Source organism: Dasypus novemcinctus, chromosome 19 (assembly GCF_030445035.2).
Source record: "Dasypus novemcinctus isolate mDasNov1 chromosome 19, mDasNov1.1.hap2, whole genome shotgun sequence".
NCBI classification, from domain to species: Eukaryota; Metazoa; Chordata; class Mammalia; order Cingulata; family Dasypodidae; genus Dasypus; species Dasypus novemcinctus.
In genome coordinates, this window is record NC_080691.1 from 17395926 (window position 1) to 17416885 (window position 20960).

Below are 20960 nucleotides of genomic sequence, written 5' to 3' on the forward strand. Positions count from 1 at the left end.
TTTTTAGCTTCTTTCAGAGTGGGTTCCAGTCTTTATCTGTCTTGTAAGCATATCTTTCCAGCATGCTTTCATTGTCTGTAAGGATGTTATTCTGCATTTTATTCTCTTTTATCTTACAATAACTTTTTTAAAAGATTTATTTATTTACTTTATTTTTATTTATGTTCCCCTCCCCCAGATGGTTCTCCTGTCTGTCTGCTCATTGTTTGCTCACCTTCTCCAGGAGGCTCTGGGACGCAAACCCAGGACCTCCCACAAGAGAGTCAAGTGCCCAATGGCCTGAGCCACATCTGCTCCCCTCGGGCTGCAGTGTCTGCTGGCTGGTGGCATCTAGATCACTGCAGTGGGGGTGGTATCTAGCTCATTTTGTGGCAGGAGCAGCATCTGCTCATTTTCTTTTAGGAGGCACTGTGACCCAGACCCAGGATCTCCGATACAGTTAGCAGGCACCCAACTGATTGAGTCATATCCGCTTCCCTTGTAATAATTTTTTACTAAGATTTTACCTCAATCCTTTCCTGTTGCTTATTTTCCAGTGAATTCATTTTCCTGGATTTTTAGAAGAAGGTATAGTTCAATGTGTCATTTTTTAATTTCACAGAGCTGCATCTTGTATTGTGGAGAGTTCAAAAATATGACAGGTTGCTTTCTGAGACTTACTGGCTCTCTCCCTCACTTGTATCTGGACCTTCCCTTTCCTTTATCTCTATTGTCCATATTCTACTCAGTTTTTATTCAAGTCCCAGCATTTTCTCCTCAATGTGGGGCCCTACCTTGAAAGCCAGCCCTGGCTGGTCAACTGCAAGAGTTCCTAGTTGCTAGACTGTTCCTCACTGGGGGTCTCTTACACACCCATTAATGTACCTCTCCCTGTTTCAGCTGATGTTCTCAAATTGGCCTGCCATGCTTTTCCAGTGACTATCTGTTGGCTATCTTAGAATTTTCCTATTTTTAAATCTTTTAAATGCCCCATTGCTTCCTTTGCTTTCTCCCACTTATTTCTACAAACATACTGGTCCTGTGCAGATTTAGTAGTAGTTCTTAGTTTCTCCCTACTCATTTGTATTTTAGGGTTCATAAAATACTTATCTCTTACTTTTGTGTAAATATTGTCCATGAGTTGTTGTTGTTTTTCTTCTTGTGTTCATGAGCTTTTGATTTTGCTATCTACTTGCACTGTCCATTTTTACATGGAAACTCAAGGCAATTCAAACACTACACTGCTACTGCTGACCCCAGTGCCATCTTCCCCAGAACTCCCCAAAAAACATTTGTTTTTAACTATCTATATACATAAGGAAAAGTATATTAGAGGTTACCTGGGGGGAAGAGGAATGGGAACTTAATATTTAATGGGTACAGAGTTTCTTTTTGGGGTTATGGTAAAGATTTGGTAGTGGATGGTGACCATGGTAGCACAACATTTTCAATGTAATTACATCAGTGAATTGTACATTTGGAAATTAAAATCATGTGTGGGCTGTTCAATAAGGAGTGTCCAGCTGGCCCAACCCAAAGGGTGATATGTTCAATGAAACCCTTCCCTTTCACTCCTCAACTCACTCCAACAGACATCCACTGGATGCAGATCATCCACTGCTTGCATGGAAGTCACAAATGGCCAAACCCAATAGTCCTTCTCTGCTCCCAACTTCTCAACCTCCCATAGCCTGCAGCACAACTGGCCATCCCACTCTCCCACGAAATGCCCTCTTCTCTTGGCTTCTGCACCATCAATACCCTAGTCCTCTTCTACCACCACGTCCTTCATCTATATTTGGGTTGTTTCATTCAGGCACTTAGTTTTCCACTATTTCCATGCCCGTGGTTCCCATGAATCCAAAGAATCACTCTGGCTGGAATGTAGAGAATACAGTATAGAGAGCAAGAGTAGCAGTGAAGAGACCTATTAGGTGTACTAGTCAGCCAAAGGGGTGCTGATGCAAAATACCAGCAATCAATTGTTTTTTATAAAGGGTATTTATTTGGGGTAGGAGCTTACAGATACCAGGCCGTAAAGCATAAGTTACTTTCCTTACCAAAGTCTATTTCCACATGTTGGAGCAAGATGGCTGCTGATGTCTGCCAGGGTTCAGGCTCCCTGGGTTCCTCTCTTCCCAGGGCTTGCTTCTTTTTGGGCTCAGGGCTGCTCTCTTCCCAGGGCTTGCTTCTCTTTCCTCTGCGTGCTTACTTCCAAGAGCCCCAGCTTAAGACTTCAGCATCAAACTCCAACATCAAAACTCCAACATTAACAACCTCAACATCAAAAACCCTCAACTCTGTCCTTTGCCATGTCTTTTATCTGTGAGTCCCCACGAAGGGGTGTGGACTCGATGCATTAATGACATAGCCCAATCAAAGCCCTAATCATAACTTAATCAGGCCTAGGTACAGACCAGATTACAAACATAATCCAATATTTTTGGAATTCATAACCATATCAAACTGCTACAGTTGCTTATATTTTCAGTGTCATATTTGAGAGTCCATTGCCAAATGCCAAAACTCTTCTAAGAGTTTTAAGGTTTTAGTGCCTATATTTAGGTCTTTGATCCACTTTGAGTTGATTTTTGTAGATGGTGTGAAGTATGGTGTGGGTTCTAGTTTCATTCTTTTGTACGTGGACATCCAGTTTCCCTGACATCATTTGTTGAGGAGAGTATTCATTCCCCATTTCGTGTACTTAGGGATCTCGTCAAAACTCAATTGTCCATAGTTGTGTGGGTTTACTTATGGACTTTCAATTCTGTCCCATCAGTGTATTTGTCTATCTCCATGCCAGTACCACACTGTTTTGATTACTGTAGTTCTGTAGTGCAATTTGACATCAGGAAGTATAAGTCCCCCAACTTTGTTCTTTTTTTTTTTAATATTGTTTTGTCTATTTGGGGCCTCTTGCAGGTCCATATGAATTTGAGGATTGGTTTTCCCATTTCTGCAAAAGAGGCTACTGTAATTTTGATAGGGACTACATTGTATCTCTATATTGCTTTGAGTAACAACATCTTAACAATATTAACTCTTCCAATTCATGAACATGGGATATCTTGCTGTTAATTTAGGTCTTTTTTCATTTCCCTCAGCAGTGTTTTGTAGTTTTCAGTGTACAAGTCTTTAATATCCTTGGCTAAATTTATTCTTAGGTATTTTATTCTTTTAGATTGTATTATCAATGAAATTGTTTTCTTAATATCCTCTTCAAATTTTTCATTATAGTGCATAGGAATACAACTGATTTTTGCATGTTATACTCTGCCACTTTGCTGAACTAGATTGTTAGCTCTAATAACTTTCTGACAGATTTCTTTGGGTTTTCTATATACATGATCATTTCATCTGCAAATAGAGATAGTTTTACTTCTTCCTTTCCAATTTGGATATCTGTTATTCCTTTTTTTTTTTTTTTTTTTTGCCTAATTGCTCTAGTTAGAAGTTCTGGTACAACATTAAATAGTAGTGGTGTTGGCAAGCAGATTTGGCTCAACTGATAAAAGCATCCGCCTACCGTATGGGAGGTCCAGAGTTCAAACCCAGGGCCTCCTGACCCGTGTGGTGAGCTGGCCCATGTGCAGTGCTAATGAACACGAGGAGTGCCCTGCCACGCAGGGGTGTCCCCCACATAGGGGAGCCTCACACGCAAGGAGTGCGCCCTGCAGGGAGAGCTGCACTGCGTGAAAAAAGCGCATCAGCCCAGGAGTGGCGCAGCACACTCAGAGCACTGATGCAGCAAGATGATGCCACAAAAAGAGACACAGCTTTCTGGCGCCAACGACAAGAATGCAAGTGGACACAGAAGAAGATATGCCAATGGACACAGAGAGCAGACAGGGGGTATAAATAAGAAATAACTCTTTTAAAAAAATAATAATAATACAATTATAAAAACTAGCTTGTATCAATTGTAACAAAAATTCCACAGCAACACAAGGCGCTAATAATAGAGTGGTATATAGAAATTCTGTATTTTATGCACCATTATTCTGTAAACCCATTACTTCTCAATTAAAGGGGAAAAATCCAATGGAAAATGGTGCGACGGCTCCTTACTTCCCAGTGGCTGCCGGTGGGAGGCTGGAAGCCACTGCCAAGAGGACGGAGCCCGGGCGAGCGTCAGCGCTGGTTCCTCAGGGATACCCCAGGCCACCCTCCACCGCCCACCCCAACTTCCGGAGGGTGAGGCTGCCTCTGCCCGCCCTGGCCCCACCGGCCGCACTCCCGAGGCGCCCCAGTTTCCACACCCCGAGCCTCAGGCTGAGGAAAGGCGCTGGTCCCTGGTTCCCGCTTCCACTTACGGAAACGGAACTCTCAGCAGCCTCGCCTCCTCCGGCTCTCCTGTAGGTATTCTAAATGTAGGTTGTGTTTCCAGGGCTGCAACCTAGGTACCTCCCATCTCTTTACTAGCTCGGCCACTTTCTTCCGGGGGAGGGAGCCGCCCACAGCCTACCCCGCCATTTTGCGCCTGCGCCCACCCCACGCCCCAGCCCGCCTTTTTTTCCCACACGGCGCTGGGGTTTTTTCCCCCCAAATCCTCAGGTGTCTGACACGTTCACCTCAGTCAAGTCTCAGTTCAGTGTCATTTCAGACGAGGCGTTTCCTGACCACCTCAGCACCTCCCTGTTTCATTTCCCAAATAACATCATTCATGAAATTAGCCCCTGACGATTCTTTTTGATCTTTTGTAAAGTTACCTCAGACATCGCCTCCTCAGTGAGGCCGAGGGCTTCCCCTACCCCGCCTCCCACACACACTGTCAATTTCTATATTACCAGGATTTATTTTACCCCATCCACTTGTCATTACCTGATATTTCCTTCTTTATGTATTTGTTTTTCATGTCTTTCCCCCAACGATAAGCCCCTAGGCAGCGCCTGGCACAGATGAGCTGCCAGCTACGGATTCTTGGGATAAATGAATCAAATGGTGGAAACTTAAAAGGCTGAGATTTCTTCCCTTGTCCATATTTACCTGGCATATAATGTTCTTCAGAAGGTTAAGCACATTAGCATTTATAACTCCATACTCCAGTGTTTCCGGCATTATTTCTATAGCTTCCTTCATGTCGGTAGCTTCAGTGACTGCCTCTAAATGGGAACATATCCAAAGTATAAGATCAGTGGCAAGCAGTAAAAATATCCAAGTAGATGGGAGTTTTTCCTTTCTTCCCAAGTAGCAACAAAGGGACGTTCAAGTCACAGAATCAGAATACTTTCTAATTTCTATTCAAATGAATCCCTCAGGACTTTGACAAACTAAAATAAATGCCGACCCACTTGGTTCACGGGTTAGCACAAACAACCCAGGAATGCCACATAAATTAGGTAATCTGGTTAGAGTACCTAAAGCTGGACAAGAATAAAAATAATTGGGGTTTGTCTAGAAGTGTTTGTTGAATGTCTTGCTTTGCCGGTCTCCCCACTCCTCAGCCTCTCTTCCCCAATTCACTGCCAAAATAGAATTTGAGTTCTGGGTTTTTTAAAAGACATGTTTGGTAATAAAGTCTACCCTTCTGACAAGGTTTTATTTGATGTGCATTTACTTTACCCAACTAAATATCAGTCACCACAGAAGACATTTTAATGGTTATTTATTTATTTTTTTTTTTAAGATTTATTTATTTATTTAATTCCCCCCCTCCCCTGGTTGTCTGTTCTTGGTGTCTATTTGCTGCGTCTTGTTTCTTTGTCCGCTTCTGTTGTCGTCAGCGGCACGGGAAGTGTGGGCGGCGCCATTCCTGGGCAGGCTGCTCTTTCTTTTCACGCTGGGCGGCTCTCCTCACGGGCGCACTCCTTGCGCGTGGGGCTCCCGCACGCGGGGGACACCCTTGCGTGGCGCGGCACTCCTTGCGCGCATCAGCACTGCGCATGGCCAGCTCCACACGGGTCAAGGAGGCCCGGGGTTTGAACCGCGGACCTCCCATGTGGTAGATGGACACCCTAACCACTGGGCCAAAGTCCGTTTCCCTTTAATGGTTATTTAGACTCTCCCTTCAATCTCATTGAGAAAAAGAACAGAAACACAACAAATCTATCAGTTGAAGTAATTATTTCACAAGCTCCAGTCTTCATACCTTTGCCACATCTGGGTAGTCATATTCTACTGTGCTTCTTTATATGGAACACTTGTTGACTTAAATTTATTTTAAAAGGAAACATCGTAAGAACCCAGCATGGATTAAAAAAAAAACAACCCTGGCATAAGTAAAAGATAACCACGAGAAAACCAATATATTAATAGGTATAGACTTTCTGTTTGGGTGATGAAAATGTCTTGGTAATCTATGGTAGTGATGGTGGCACAACATTGTGAATTTAATTAATACCACTAAATTGTATTCTTAAAATTGTTTAGATGGCAATTCAGGGAAGCGGACTTGGCCCAGTGGTTAGGGCGTCTGTCTACCACATAGGAGGTCCGTGGTTCAAACCCCGGGCCTCCTTGACCTGTGTGGAGCTGGCCCATGCGCAGTGCTGATGCATGCAAGGAGTGCCCTGCCACGCAGGGGTGTCCCCCATGTAGGGAAGCCCCACGCGCAAGAAGTGCGCCCCATAAGGAGAGCCGCCCAGCTTGAAAGAAAGTGCAGCCTGCCCAGGAGTGGCGCCACCCACACAGAGAACTGACACAACAAGATGACACAACAAAAAGAAACACAGATTCCCGTGCCGCTGACAACAACAGAAGCGGACAAAAGAGAAGATGCAGCAAATAGACACAGAGAACAGACAACTGGGGTGGGAGAAAGGGGAGAGAAATAAATAAATAAATAAATAAATCTTTAAAAAAAAAAAGATGGCAATTTAATGTTATAAAATCATGAATAGTGTTAAACTCAGGCCATATATCACTGTCACCCAATCGAAGGGTAATTTTATTATTAATGTTGTTATAAAGGGTAATTAGCAAATATTTCAGGAACAGTAAGGACATGGAAACACCAAACTGAAGCTGGCTCCTCCAAAAGAGAACTGTCACAAGAATCACAGGCCCAGGAGGGACCACGAGGCCATTTAGTGCCACATCTCTGTATATCCTCTTTCTTATTTACTGTTCCCAAATACTTGGAAGGAACAAGTTAGGGAATAATCAGCGCTCAGTGGTGAGGTCCTGACCAAAAATGTCATCAAAGTTCAAAAACGAAATAAATAAATAAATAAAAGCAACATGAACTTTTTGGGTGAGTCCTAAAATATACATGTGCACAACCTCTACAGGCAGGAAGGAGAAAGTGCCGGCAGGAGAGAGGGGAGAGTCAGCATGAACTGAATATGGCAGGGGCAGGGCCAGAGTCAGAAGAGAGGAGGCGAGGAGTAATCACGGAGGCAGCTGCCAGGACGGACCACGGATGCGGGGAATGCTTTTCCCAAAGCTACGTGACAGAATGAATGTCACCTCTTCCGGGCGGCACCTGCGTTTTAAAGAGTGCGGCCACGCAGAGGACGCTCACCAACACTCATCTCAATCTTCCTCTAACTGTTGTATATAGAATTAAGAACATATTATTATCATGAATAAAAATGATAGACCCAAGAAAATGTAAGAAGATGGAGAAAGGAGCCACACACGCACCCATGCACACACAGGTACCCCAGAAACCTACCTGTCGTGTTTCTGAGAAAAAACACCACATTCTGGCCCAGAAACTCCTCGGGAACAGGGGTACAAACCACATGGAGATAAACGTTTTCAATGATGTGTTTAACAATTCTCTGAAACACAGGAACAAAAACCCATCACGCTGTTACCTATCCCTCCCCCCAGAGAACCTAATCTCCAAGGACCCCCGAGCTCTCCCCTCCATGCGGTCATCCTTGAGCATAACCAGACTGCGAAAGAGAGCAGAGAGCGCCAGCCTCTGGATGCAAGACCTGACTCTTCTATTAACTGGCCACAGCAGCCAACATCTGAATAATCTGACCTGGGAGAGAGCCCAGATAGAGCCTCTCTAGCTTATAAATTGCAGCAAACCGATTAGGCAACTGGAGCAATTAAGTGTAAATTAATTAAGCATAGGCCAGGCTGCATTCTAGCTTTAAGCTCCATCCTTGGATTTGTGCAGTAAAGGGTTAACTCAGCAGGCCTGGGCTGTCCAAGCCGCACACATTCTGGAGGTCCCCAGGACTGGCCCTTGAATATCCTGATAAGAGTGTCTTGTACACCTGGGGCCCCGTTCCCACTGTGACTTACGGTGGGGGCCCTGAGCCTGGCTATATCAGTCTGTCCTCTGGAGGGGTTAGAGACAGTGACTAATGAAGGGTACTCCGAGTCGCATGTGCTCCAGCCTGCATGATTGACCCCCAGTAAAATCCTGGACACCAAGCTCACGTGAGCGTCCTGGTTAGCAACACCTCCCATACATTGTCACACATTTCCTGGGAGAATTATGGGCTGTCCCTACCACCCCAGTGGGAGACAACAATCGGAAGCTCCCGCCTGGTCTCTCCTGGACTCCACTCTATGTGCTTTTCTCCTTTGCTGATTCTAATTTGTATCTTGTCACTGTCAGCATTACAGCTGTTCTGGGTCCTGTGTGTCCTTCTAGCCATTCCTCCATCCCAAGGGTGGTCTTGGAGACCCCCCAACACAGGATCCTATGCTTTCCATTCCAATATAAAAATGCTCTGTGAATGGACCTTGTCAGCGCCCCCTGACTCAGCAGAGAGCTCTGGATTCCCACTGCGTCCCCAAAGAAGAGAAGGAGCCAGACATACTTTTACAGACGTTTCTGAAGTCTCTTTGGCCATGTCTTCCCCGTCTGAGCTGAGTAAAGACTGACCTATGGAATCACCTCTCAGCTGCAGATTCTTAGCTGCAAAACATTATTCCGTGTGTAAGATGAAATAATCAGAAAATTAGGTTTCCTTCCATCAAGAACAGACCTGTATTTTGTACAACAGCATATTACATGCAGTAGACACATGGTAAAAAAGGTGTATCTACATTTTTTACCTACAAAGGAATCCCGTGTAGGCTTAACTTACATAATAATTGAGAAGAATTGTATTGCTTTTTTTTTTTTTTGAGGTATCAAGGCAAGGGATTGAACCTAGGACCTCATAAGTGGGAAGCCGGTGCTCGAACACTGAGCCGCATCAGCTCCCCCGAATTGGTTTATTTGTTTTGCTTGTTTGTTTTTAGGAGGTACCAGGAACCGAACCTGGGACCTCCCATGTGGAAAGCAGGTGCTCAACCACTCACGCCACACCTGCTCCCCATTTTTGACAGGTCCACAGTCAGAAATTTAAAGTGTGAGTGTCCAATATGTGACTCCTCTGAGAATTTTACTCAAAAAGGATCTTTTCATTATGACAAAAATTGCAACTAACACATTAGCATTTACTTCTTTTCCACTATGAAACTTGAAATTCCTGGGCAAAAGAAAAAAATAGTCTAAATAAAATGTCTCTTGGGTCTGCTGTTGTCAATGAAGACTTGGAAACTCCGAGGATGCCAAGTCACAGCAGCCCTTGGTGTTTCTGACAAGTCGGGTGGACTGCAGAGAATGGAAAGTTTTCCCTGGCTGGTTCAGCTCTTACTTGGAAAGGCAACGTGAAAAGGCAGTGTGGGGAGTAGATGCAACTCAGTGGTTTGAGCACCTGCTTCACACGTAGGAGGTCTCGTGTTGAATCCCTGGTACCTCCTAAAATATTTACCTATATACAGCAGTGTGGCTTTGGAATCAAGTCGGCTTGGGACCAGAATCCTCTCTGCTATCCTTAAAGTGAGGCACAATAACATCTACCCGTCAGGTTCTGCTGAGCATCAGATATGGGGTAGGTTGTACACCTGGCCCATTGGTTAGCACATGGAAATATTCTATAAGCAGCAATCTCAACTTTTATCACAGCACCAGTAGTATCTTACGGTCAGAACTATATTGAAAGTGGAGTAAGTGTAGTTCAGTGGTTGAGCACCTGCTTTGAACGTCAAGGTCCCAGGTTCAATCCCCAGTACCTCCTGGGAAAAAAAAAAAAAAAAACTACAGTGAAATACTGATTTAGAGGTTAAGTTAACCTCTGTTAAATTAATCTCCTTTGTATGTATTTGCACCTACAACAATTTCAATAACCACCATCTGCCTCAACTAAAACCAGTTGAGACTAGCCATACTACAAATGGATGTCTTTTATTTCTAAACTTACAGTTTCCTTCTCCCCACGCTTTACTACTGAGGGGATTGCATTCTGGTTAAAAATAAATACTTCTGACATAAAGGAAAGATGACTAACAGAGGCCACACATCACCAAAGTCCTTTTCTAACCTCAGTATCTTGTTAAAGTGATGTGTCAAATCCATTGCTTCTGCCTCTCATGAGGGGAGATGAGTTACGGGATAAAGGGGGGCTGGAGAGGATTTTAGCTCTGCTCCGATGTGGAAGATCCACAGCTGGCTTTCTCAGCCTTGGCACTACTGACATTTTAGGTTGCTCATTCTTTATGGGGCTGGGGAAGGACTATCCTGTGTGTTATAGGAACATTAAACAGTATTCCTGGCCTCCAGCACTGTTCTGCCCCCTTCCCCCAACTGTAACAACTAAAAATGTCTCCAGACATTGCCAAATGTCCCCTATTGTGGGGAGGGCACTGAGAACTACTGCTCTGGGGAAGAGGATCAGAGCGCGTAGCTAAGGCCACGTGATCACTAGAGGAGAAACCACTCGAAGCCTCCAAAGAACTGACAGCATCATGGTGCGCCCGTAGTATTTTCAGCAATTTACAGCATTCCAGCCTAATATCAGCAAAGTCCTTGACTTAAAAAGTATGATGCTGGAAATGTGGTATATATACATGATGGAATAATACTATGCTACAGTAAGAAGAAATGGACATATAGGATAACACGGATGAATCTTGACGACATAGTGCTAAGTGAGGTAAGCCAGGCACAAAAGGACAGATATTGCGTGGTCTCACTCATATGAGCTAAATATGAAGAATAAATGCATGGAGTTAAAACCTAGAGTGTAGGTTATTAGGAGATAAGAGAGGGCTGAGGAGGACTAGTGATGCTTAATGTTTGTAGAAGTTTTAATTAACTTTGCTGTAAAAGTGTGGATATATATATGGAGTTGATGGTAACACATTATAGTGAGTAGCAGCTGGTTTATAAATGGGAATCTGACTGGAAAAGGTAGTCTAGGGATGTAAATTTCAATTGAAAGAAAGCTAGAGAATAATCTAGGGACTGAATAGCACAGTGAGCCCAGGAGTGGATGAGAATTGAGGTTGATGATACAGATGCAAGAGTGTCGCTAGAGTGTATGTACATCACTCTTGCAGGGTGGTGGGAATGTAGTGAAGGATGGGAAAAATACAACTGGTGTGACCTATGGACTGTGATTAACAGCAATACTGTAATATTCATGCATCTATGGCAAAGCTGTACTGCGTTGATAATGGGGGTATGGAAAAAGTGAGCCAAATGTATGCCATGGACCATGGTTGGTGTTAACAGTATGATGATAGTATCTCATAATCTGTAACAAATGTTGCACCACAGTATAGTGCATTGGTGAAAGTGTGTTGTATGGGAATTCATACATGATTTAAGTTCACGACTTCTGTAATAAAAATATATTTTAAAAAACATAATGGGGGGTTGGGGGAAATACACAAAATATAAGATATGGACTATAGTTAGTGGTAAGATTTTGATGATATTCTTCCATAATTAACAAATGTCTCAAAACAATGCAAGGTGTTGGTGGTGGGTTGATGTATGGGAGCCCTGTAGATGATATGCTGTTATTTTGTAAGTTTACAAACTTTTCAATATACCTATTGTTTATGTATGTTCATATATGAATAAGTATTTCAATACAATTTTTTTTCAAAGTATTACACTGAAAGGAATGAAGAACCAAGACATGCTACACCATGGATGATGCCAAATGAAAGAAGCCAGGCACAAAAGGTCACATACTGCATGATTCCATTTATATGAAATGTTTAGAATAGATAAATCCATAATGACCGGACACAGACTGGGGGTTGCCAAGGGCTGGGAGAAGGGGGAATGGGGAGAGACTCCTTAATGGGGATGGGGTTTAACTGTGAAGTGTGGAAATGTTTTGGAAGTAGGGAGAGGTGGTGCTTGCACAACACTGTGGATGTACAAAATGCCACTTAATTGTTCATTTCAAAATTTTGTGTTATATGAATTCCACCTCAATAAGCTATTTCTTTTCATTATCATGCCTCAAATATTCTCTAAAAGGAATGGCATCTGTGGGTGGCAGAAGGGAAAATCTTCTTACAAAGGATAGTATATACCATTTGTTCTTCAAACAGCTGGAACATGCGCTATACAAGAACAAGTGTGTTTACATTATGCACCTTTTAACAGCCCAGCCCGTCCCCTTCTGTACCTGAAGCCAGGCCTTAGCTTTGTAAAGGTAAAAGGAGAAACCAGTTCTAGGCTGGCAGGAGCACCCCCTCTCCCGGGGAATGCCTTCTTCATCCTGGTCCTCTCAAGCTCACGGGTGCGCCTCCCAATACCATACCTGGAGATTTATCTGTGGATTCTCTCTTTTGAGAACCAGCCTCTTCTTCCTCTTCTTCCTCTTCAGATGGGGCAGGTAACTTGCCACCTTGAGAGCCACAGAAATGGAAAGAAAATATGAAATGTGATAGCTTCACTGCCCGAGACACCTGTTCTCACTGCTTCCCTTTGAGTCTGGGGGCTAGGACATGGTCCACTGAGGGGCATGCCCAAGGCAGGTTTGGATTTTGCAATCTTACAGGTATTGGAGACAGTTTCAGATGAGAGCAAGGAAGGTTTATGCCAATTCTGCTGAGAGACAAGGGGCACAAGAAAGAGCTCATCCCTGAGACCAGTCCAGGGGAAATATAAATGACCCACAGGCATATAGAAAAGGCCCGACTTCTCTATTAACTATCCAAATGGAAACTAAAATAACAAAGGGCATTCACGTTTCATCTACTGGATTGGCAAAAGCTAGTATGATTGACAAGAGTCAGCGTTGGTGAGGATGTTGGGAAACAGGCCTCCTCTGCCGTGGCTGGGTATGTGCAAGCACAGCCTTTCTGGAGAGCCGCTAGGCAGGACCGAGTTTGCAGAATGAAATCTGGAAAGCTAACTGGCCATTAATTAGGGAATGAGTAAATAAAAGACAGTACATTTATGTACACTTAAAACCCCCAAAATTAGGTGAATCTATAGATGTTGACATGAGAAAATCTCTAACATATATTGGAGAGGCAGGGGAGACAAGACACAGAATAATATGTATAGAATGATCTTATTTATGATTTTAGGATTTCTCTATGATTTAGGATATCATCATCTTTCTAGATATCATTACATAGAGAGAGAAAGGGATAAATGATGATAGATGGCTAGATAGAAAGCAATACATAGATGACAGATTGGTACATAGATACATAGATATGTGGGAAAAGATCTGGCAGGATACACACCAAAATAACAACAGTGGTTATTTATAGTAATGGGAGTAGGACAAGGGTTTAAAGGATGATGAAGGATTGCTTTTATACTTTTACTTTATATAATTCTACATTATGTGAATTTTTAAAGATTATGTATTCCAGTAATACTTGTGCAATTCAAAAAAATTTAAGGAAGTTTTAAAATGATATGTACAATATGATCCCATTTTATCTGAAGAAACAATATATGCATACCTACTAGAATGGAGCGTCTTGGGCTAGTTGCTGCTAATGTGGTGCTCCTCTTTCCTCAGCACCACTCTCACTGGAATCTACTTGTTTTTACTCACAAGATTTTTAACTGGGAACAGAGAGAAGTCTTGACCGGAGAGGAGCAGAAGTGTAGAGAAAAGAGGGATGACAGGATACGGACTTGCCCCACTCCCCCAAAAAGGGTCCGATGTAACTATTCAAGAGCGTCTTTGTGGGCCCATAGCCCTAATCAGCGGAGGGCAGGTGCCCTCTCATGGGGGGGGGGGGGGGAGAACAGGTCACAGCTAGCAGGGGCATTCTAAGCATCCTTTGGAGGGGCCAAGGATTGACCAAAAGGACCCTATGATCTGAGACAAATCTGCTTCCACATAGGTCAGGGACGCCCAGCTGGGAGACTTTTGGGTTAACATTCACAGGGCAGAAATCAGCCACCCAACTATTAAGAGAAGGCCTCAGAGGTCACAAGAAGTCTGAGTCACTTCCACAGATAGAGATTTAAGTGTGCAAAAACAGGGTTACTGAAAATGTGATAACTGTTAAATATTCAAGCCTGTTTGTATTTCTGTATCCATAATTTTTCGTGATTATAATGTAAAGTTCAAATCTGGAGATAAGAATAAAAGGCTGAAAGGTTAACTGCTCATCTCTCTGGGTGCAGCTAGCACTTTGTTGTCTCTGGGGTACGGAAGCCTTCCTGGGGGGTGCTGTCTGGCACAGGAGCCTGGCACTGGTGGAGGACATCATGTTCGTGGCAACCATGACCTGGCTGCTCCTTGCACTGGGAGAGAGGGCGCCTGTTTCTCAGGCTCCTCCCCCGCCATGCACCTGCCCGAGGGTCCCCAGTATTCCTCCGTGCTGTCCTCCTCCTCTAGCCCCATGCTGGGGCCAGCATGGGCCTAACTGGGGTGGACTCGGCCAGTCATCTGGCTGGGGCTTCACCTCCAAAGGGTTCTGGGCAGGCAGCCACTTTCATCTTTAGTGTTTGAGTGCTAATATGTTAAATGCTAGCTTTTAAAATCAGTTTTGGCTTTTTTTCTTTTTTTTTAGCTTATGGGGAGCCTCAAAAAATAGAAAGGGGCTGCTCTCTTCCACCTCTGTGAGACCCTGCACCTATCAAGGAGAGTGTGAACGACAGGGGCATCTGGGGCATTCTCCACACATCTGTTGCATCATGTCATTGGATAGGGATTCCTATTCTTTTGAATCCCTCCTGCCAGTGTGACCTTGGACCAGTTACTTAACCTCTCTGTGGCACAGGTTACTCATCTGTAAAAAGGGGATAACAGTACACCTACCTCCTGGGATTAATGAGTTGAAATGAGCACTTGGAACAACAGCCAGTACAGAATAAGTGCTAATTAAAGGTTTACTCTGATTATTGATTCAAGCTCTGACTTGCCAGGTGGGCCAGGAGGTGGGGCTGAGGGGTGGGGAGGGGGCCTGGGACTGCCTGGTTCACCCAGTAGCCAGGACAGCGCCTGCCTGGGGTGGACGACAATGACTGCTGAGGGCTGCACCCGAGCCCGAGCCGGCTGGAGGGCGAGGTCTGCGGCCCCCGCGGGCGCCAGCGCGGGGCAGGCGGGCGGGGGCGGCGCGGAGGGGCCGGCGGCGGGGCGCGCTCCCCGCGGGGATGGGGCGCTCACCGATCTCCAGCTCCACCTCCTCGGGCACCACCGTGCGGTAGAAGCAGAGCGTCAGGGCGCCCTCCTCGTCGCTCCTCTGGTTGAGGAAGTGGAGGATGAGGTCCTCGGCCTCGCCGTCGTCGCGGCTCAGCAGCTCCTCGAAGAGCTGCGGGTCGGTGATGCCGAAGGCCGTGTACACGCGGTCGCGCACCCACAGCACCCGCAGGTCATCCATGGCGCCGCGCACGCTGCCGCGGCCGGGCTGACCGAGCCGAGCGGCGGCCGGCGTCCCTGACAACGGCGCCCCTAGCAACAGGCGTCCCGGCAACGGCTGCCGCCCCTCCGCACCTGCGCGTGGGCCGCGGAGTCCCCCGGCGCCCCGCACCCAGCGCCCGCGCCCCGCAGCAGGCGCCCCGCCGCGAGGGAGGACACGCGCCCTGCCGGTCGCCGAGGCGGGAGGCGCTGTCCGCAAACGCTCGGGAGAAGCGGGCCAGAGTGGACGCCAGATGCCCGGGGTTCACCCGGGCCAACGACCGCTGCCCGGGAGCGCCTCCCGGCACCGCCTGGAGTGTCCCCCCAGCCACCCCCAGGAGTGTCCCCCCAGCCAGCCCCTGGGGTGTCCCCCCAGCCACCCCCGGGAGTGTCCCCCCAGCCACCCCCTGGGGTGTCCCCCCAGCCACCCCCGGGAGTGTCCCCCCAGCCAGCCCCTGGGGTGTCCCCCCAGCCACCCCCGGGAGTGTCCCCCCAGCCACCCCCGGGAGTGTCCCCCCAGCCAGCCCCTGGGGTGTCCCCCCAGCCACCCCCAGGGGTGTCCCCCCAGCCAGCCCCGGGGGTGTCCCCCCAGCCACCCCCGGGAGTGTCCCCCCAGCCAGCCCCGGGGGTGTCCCCCCAGCCACCCCCGGGAGTGTCCCCCCAGCCACCCCCGGGAGTGTCTCCCCAGCCACCCCCTGGGGTGTCCCCCCAGCCACCCCCGGGAGTGTCTCCCCAGCCACCCCCTGGGGTGTCCCCCCAGCCACCCCCGGGAGTGTCTCCCCAGCCACCCCCGGGAGTGTCCCCCCAGCCACCCCCTGGGGTGTCCCCCCAGCCACCCCCTGGGGTGTCCCCCCAGCCACCCCTGGGGTGTCCCCCCAGCCACCCCCTGGGGTGTCCCCCCAGCCACCCCCTGGAGTGTCCTCCCAGCCACCCTGTCTGTAAGCACCCTGCCAGCGAGCACCAAGCCCACAAGGAAGCGGAGGCAAGACTGACCAAGGGGACCGTAGGGGACGACGCGGAGGCAGGGTTAGAGGCCCGGCAGGACCGTGGTCTCCAACCTCGGCCACTAGGAATCCAGGGCGTCAGAAGGGCAAATAAACTGCGAATAGTGTTGCAGGGAGGGACAGATTCCTGTGGCCCATGGGAACAGGGAAGGAAACAGAACTGAGTTCTTCGGCTTTGTAGCCAAGCCAGGTCCGAACAAAGCAAAACACTCACGTTTTAAAAATATATGGATTTATTTCTCATTAGTAAAAGGAAGTTTCACACTAACAGGAAGATACAAACTTGTCCTTTCATGCATTTGTAGAGCCAAACTGTAACTTGTTCACTCATCTCCTCACGGGGACACTTGCGCCTTGGGATTACCTGGCTGCCCCTTAGGACATCGGTGTTCTCGGGGGATTTTCCCATCAAGGAACAAGTGGAAATTCTTAAAATTCTAAACCAAAGCTCAGCATCACCCACCTGTTTTGGAAAACTCTATTACTCCAAACTGCCTTATTTCTTAATGCCTTGGTGGAAATAAACCAGATGGCAATGCAAGCAAATCTGCCTTTAACCATCTTTCTAATAGAGAAATTTATTGTTTTTAAGCACAGACTGAGGAACAGTTATAGAAACTGTTGTTTTCTAAAATGAATCAGGCTTTAAAATGTCTGAATATTTAATTTGTAAATATAATATTTACACCAATGCTATAGATATTCTGATCCCTTAAGTTTATATAAATTGAAAATTAGACCAAAGTATTGTCATAAAATCCCATACCAGAAATGAGGACAGAGCAGCATTCAGTGAAAGTTGTATCATTTCAAAGTTCTATCAACAATGGAGAGTCCACAAAGCTTACTTGATTCCTATCAGAACACCCTTGGTCAAGAGGCCACTTTTTAATTCTCCATCCTTGAAGATTAAAATCAAATTTTATTTCACTGAAGAAATCCCTTGGGTTTTTTATTTTAGGAGTCCATTAACATGGCAGTAAACATATGAATGAAAATGAAAAATATGGCAATCATGACATTTATCTTTACGAAAATAGATATTTAACATTCAGATAACTGACTATTTTCCCCCAGGATATTTGCTATCAAGGACACAAAGGATGTCCTAAAATTATAAAATAATAGTTCCACCAATAGCTTAAAAACAAAAACAAAACAGAGCAACATCTCTGGCAACATGACATTGGAACCAACATTTTAAAAGAAAGAAAAATTTCCCTCAGTGAAAAGACCTGTATTTCCAGAGAGCTCTCTCTCAAAAATTAGGATTAATTCCATTTTATGTAATTACATTCTATATAACTATTATACAGTAGCTTTGATTGAAAAGTGACTCTTCATTCTCTGTTCTTTACCCCAATTAGAATTAAAAAATGGTCCCTGTGATAATTACTAGTGGGGAAGGATATAAAGAATTCCAGCAGCTGCTATGTGCCCCCTGTTTATTAATCACTTAATAGTGCCCTATAGTCTTGCATTTCTAAGGGATGAATTTTTACCATCATTTTACAACAGATCCTTGGAGTAAAGCAACAGAAATGGCAACTCTTAAGGGATATCAGCTACAGGTTGAAAGCAAGTTTTAAACCCAAAATAGCATTATTTGGATTTGGTATTCACCAAATAGAGTGCCCAACATTATACCTTTCTGGGGAAATTTTAACTTAGGTGGTAGAATCATTTTCAGGAGTTTCAACAGCATCATTTTGTTTGATATTTTAATATGAGGGACAAAAAGGATTAAATTCAAACTGGCTTTGTATAACATACCATCGAGCAGCACTACAGAATTTCTACTCAAACAAAAAGGTTTCATTTTAAAGTCACAGCTATGTTTTATGGTGTTCAGTTCTTGCCTCTCAGCAAACAGGATTTCAGGTTACCTGAGAAGATATGTTTCATTAAGTGCTATCATTATTTTGGCTTGTAATCAAAGTGTTGAACTCTCTACAACCAAAGAAGGTAAAGGGGTATGACAACAATGGGCCTTTTAATGTTAAGAACTGTATGGATGCTGCTCAAAATTTTAAGAAAGTGAAAATACTTTAGATTAGTTCTGAAAATAATTATGCACAACTAAAGAATACGAAAAATGAACATAATTTTCAATAATATAGAATATATAAAAATAGGAATTACTCATTTAAAACCCACTATCAAATGAATAGATTAATTTAAGCTGAAGATTGTAAATTAATGACTTAATAAAAATTAGTTTTCAATTGGTCTAAATCATGTTTGAAAGTTTAACTCTAAATACAATAATCAGACCTTTATTTAGAATTAGAAAGTAGAAATGATCAATATACTGTTCTCAGGGAGAGTTGCAATCTCTTTATGGTAAAATATCTTAATGTATATTTTGTCTTAAGAATATACTAAATAACTATTTTTTACCTTTCCTTCATTCAGTATAAACACTTCTGGTTCAGTAACATCAGCCAAACTGGTCATTAAGTTCAATTCATATCTATTTTGTATCTTCTACAGTCACACTGGGTTTTAAGGCTCAATATACAGTTTATCTTTCAAAACATACATTTGTCATAATTGGCTTAAGTAAGGATGAGAGTCTTTAAAAAAATATACAAGCGGCGTAACCATTTGTTGTATGTTTTTTTATCCCATGTTCCCCAGTTATTAAAAAACAGGCAAAATACAATCCTCTATTTGTAATTCTAGGTAGCATATGATAAAAAAATGTTTGCATATTTTCAATCAAGCAGAATAAATGTGAATCTTTTGATTTTCTGTCATTAAATTAAAAAATAATGCTTCACTTCAGCTGTTGGAAAATAGTATCTGACCTTAGTGACAGAAAACTTTTTTTTTTAATGTGAAAAGGAATCAAGTATCTTAAGACGAATTTCAATTAGCCATTCAAAATTGGCTTCTTTCCCCAATCCCAAATTTTAAAAAATACCTTTAACATAACACCTGGCATTAACTTATATTTGCTCATCAAAAAAAAAACAAAAACAAAAGTAAATTTATATTTCTGAAATTGGTAAACTTTACCAAATATTTAACATATGAGGAAGAGGTGCATATTACAGAATTATTTGGCTATATTATAAGACAATCAATGAAGAGGGAAATTTTCCTGTCATAAGTTTGACATAAGTGAAATTCTATAACATGATAATTCTCCGTAAATCTGAAAGCTTGTTGGGTACACCAATAAAATCATGCCATGTCATTAAACTTCGATGAAAGTAGATGAAATGAGAAAGGAACAAATTTGGTGCCTGCACCAATGTAGAATTTGTTCTGAAATTCTACCCTAAAAAAGAAAAAGTCCATGAGTTAACAGAAGGTTGGAAGACTGTGAAATAACACTTCCTACAGTTCTTAAACAAAACAAAACAACAGTTTCTATACTGAAACTCTTCATTCCACACACACATACCCTTGACATAAATATATTTTATGTCACAACAGGCCTCCTCACAAACTACCAGCTATACAGAAGGAATACATATGAGTAATAAGAACCTCTCTCTCCCTTTAAGGTAACTGGATATACAAACATTAATTTGATTTATAAACATTAAGAGATGAATAAGAAGTATTTTATAATTAGATAAAGAAATATCTTAGACTCAAAGTGTAATCAAAAGTACAAAGCGTATGTACTTATTCTCCAAGCGTGAAACTTGCTTTTATTTTCAGAGATAATACAATAGTAAGTAACCCAGAGGATTTGAATGCATATCCCTGAGTTAGGAAAAGAACGAGCCTAAATTTGGCATTAGGTTTTGTGGAGATTATTATTTTTTAAAATATCAGTTCCAAAGCTAAATTTCAAACTCACCAATGGAGGCGTATGGCATGAAGAAATGCAGACAACCCTTCCATGATCAAAAGGATGAAAATGGTTAAAACAGCAAAGAGAGCAATGACAGGGAGCAGCAGTAAGACGCCATAGGTGGTGTCAACTCGTAGGCCCACACGCATTAGCATGGCCCAGAGGACGTCAGACAACTCTGAAAAAGGATTCATTTTGCAAAGTTAACTTTCATTCACATCCAACGAGTCACTTCAGTGAACTAGTGGGAGGCAGTCCCTCTAAGCAGTCTGAATTTCTATCCCATAAATAATATACACACATATATTGTACGTAACCTGCTTCTCATGTACAAGTTAACCAGGTCAGTTGAGCATCTCTGAAACACTGAGGGAGACTTCATGTTACAGAAAAAGCAGAGGCCCACCTCCCAGCAGGAACTCACGACCCAAACTGGGCTCAGGATAGTCATATCCCAAAGCAGCACTGGCCTAGCAGTGGGGAGCCTGGCTTGGAGGCCTGGCTCTACCTCTGACCACCAACTGGGTATCTTTACATAAAGAACTGACCCTCAACAGGCTTCAGTTTCCTTATCTATAAAATGAAGATGACAGA

The 20960-nt window shown here is 44.1% G+C and overlaps 2 protein-coding genes across 4 annotated transcripts in view; both read right to left on the minus strand.

Annotated features, from left to right (window-relative positions):
- The window catches only part of DNAH10 (dynein axonemal heavy chain 10), a 185448-nt gene extending 169859 nt beyond the window's left edge, over positions 1 to 15589 (minus strand). The window contains exons 1-5 of the mRNA XM_058281259.2: positions 15321 to 15589; positions 12498 to 12584; positions 8706 to 8803; positions 7595 to 7703; positions 4966 to 5081 (exon numbers count right to left, since the gene is read on the minus strand). Of these exons, the coding sequence (XP_058137242.1) occupies positions 4966 to 5081; positions 7595 to 7703; positions 8706 to 8803; positions 12498 to 12584; positions 15321 to 15534 (624 nt within the window). The 5' untranslated portion in view covers positions 15535 to 15589. The remainder of the gene's footprint in view (positions 1 to 4965; positions 5082 to 7594; positions 7704 to 8705; positions 8804 to 12497; positions 12585 to 15320) is intronic.
- Positions 15590 to 16770: 1181 nt separating this feature from the next.
- The window catches only part of ATP6V0A2 (ATPase H+ transporting V0 subunit a2), a 46431-nt gene continuing 42241 nt past the window's right edge, over positions 16771 to 20960 (minus strand). For all 3 annotated transcript variants that reach the window (XM_058281260.2, XM_071209757.1, XM_058281261.2), the window contains 2 exons: positions 20373 to 20544; positions 16771 to 19841 (listed from right to left, as the gene is read on the minus strand). In XM_058281260.2, coding sequence (XP_058137243.1) covers positions 19745 to 19841; positions 20373 to 20544 — 269 coding nt within the window. In that variant the 3' untranslated portion in view covers positions 16771 to 19744. The remainder of the gene's footprint in view (positions 19842 to 20372; positions 20545 to 20960) is intronic.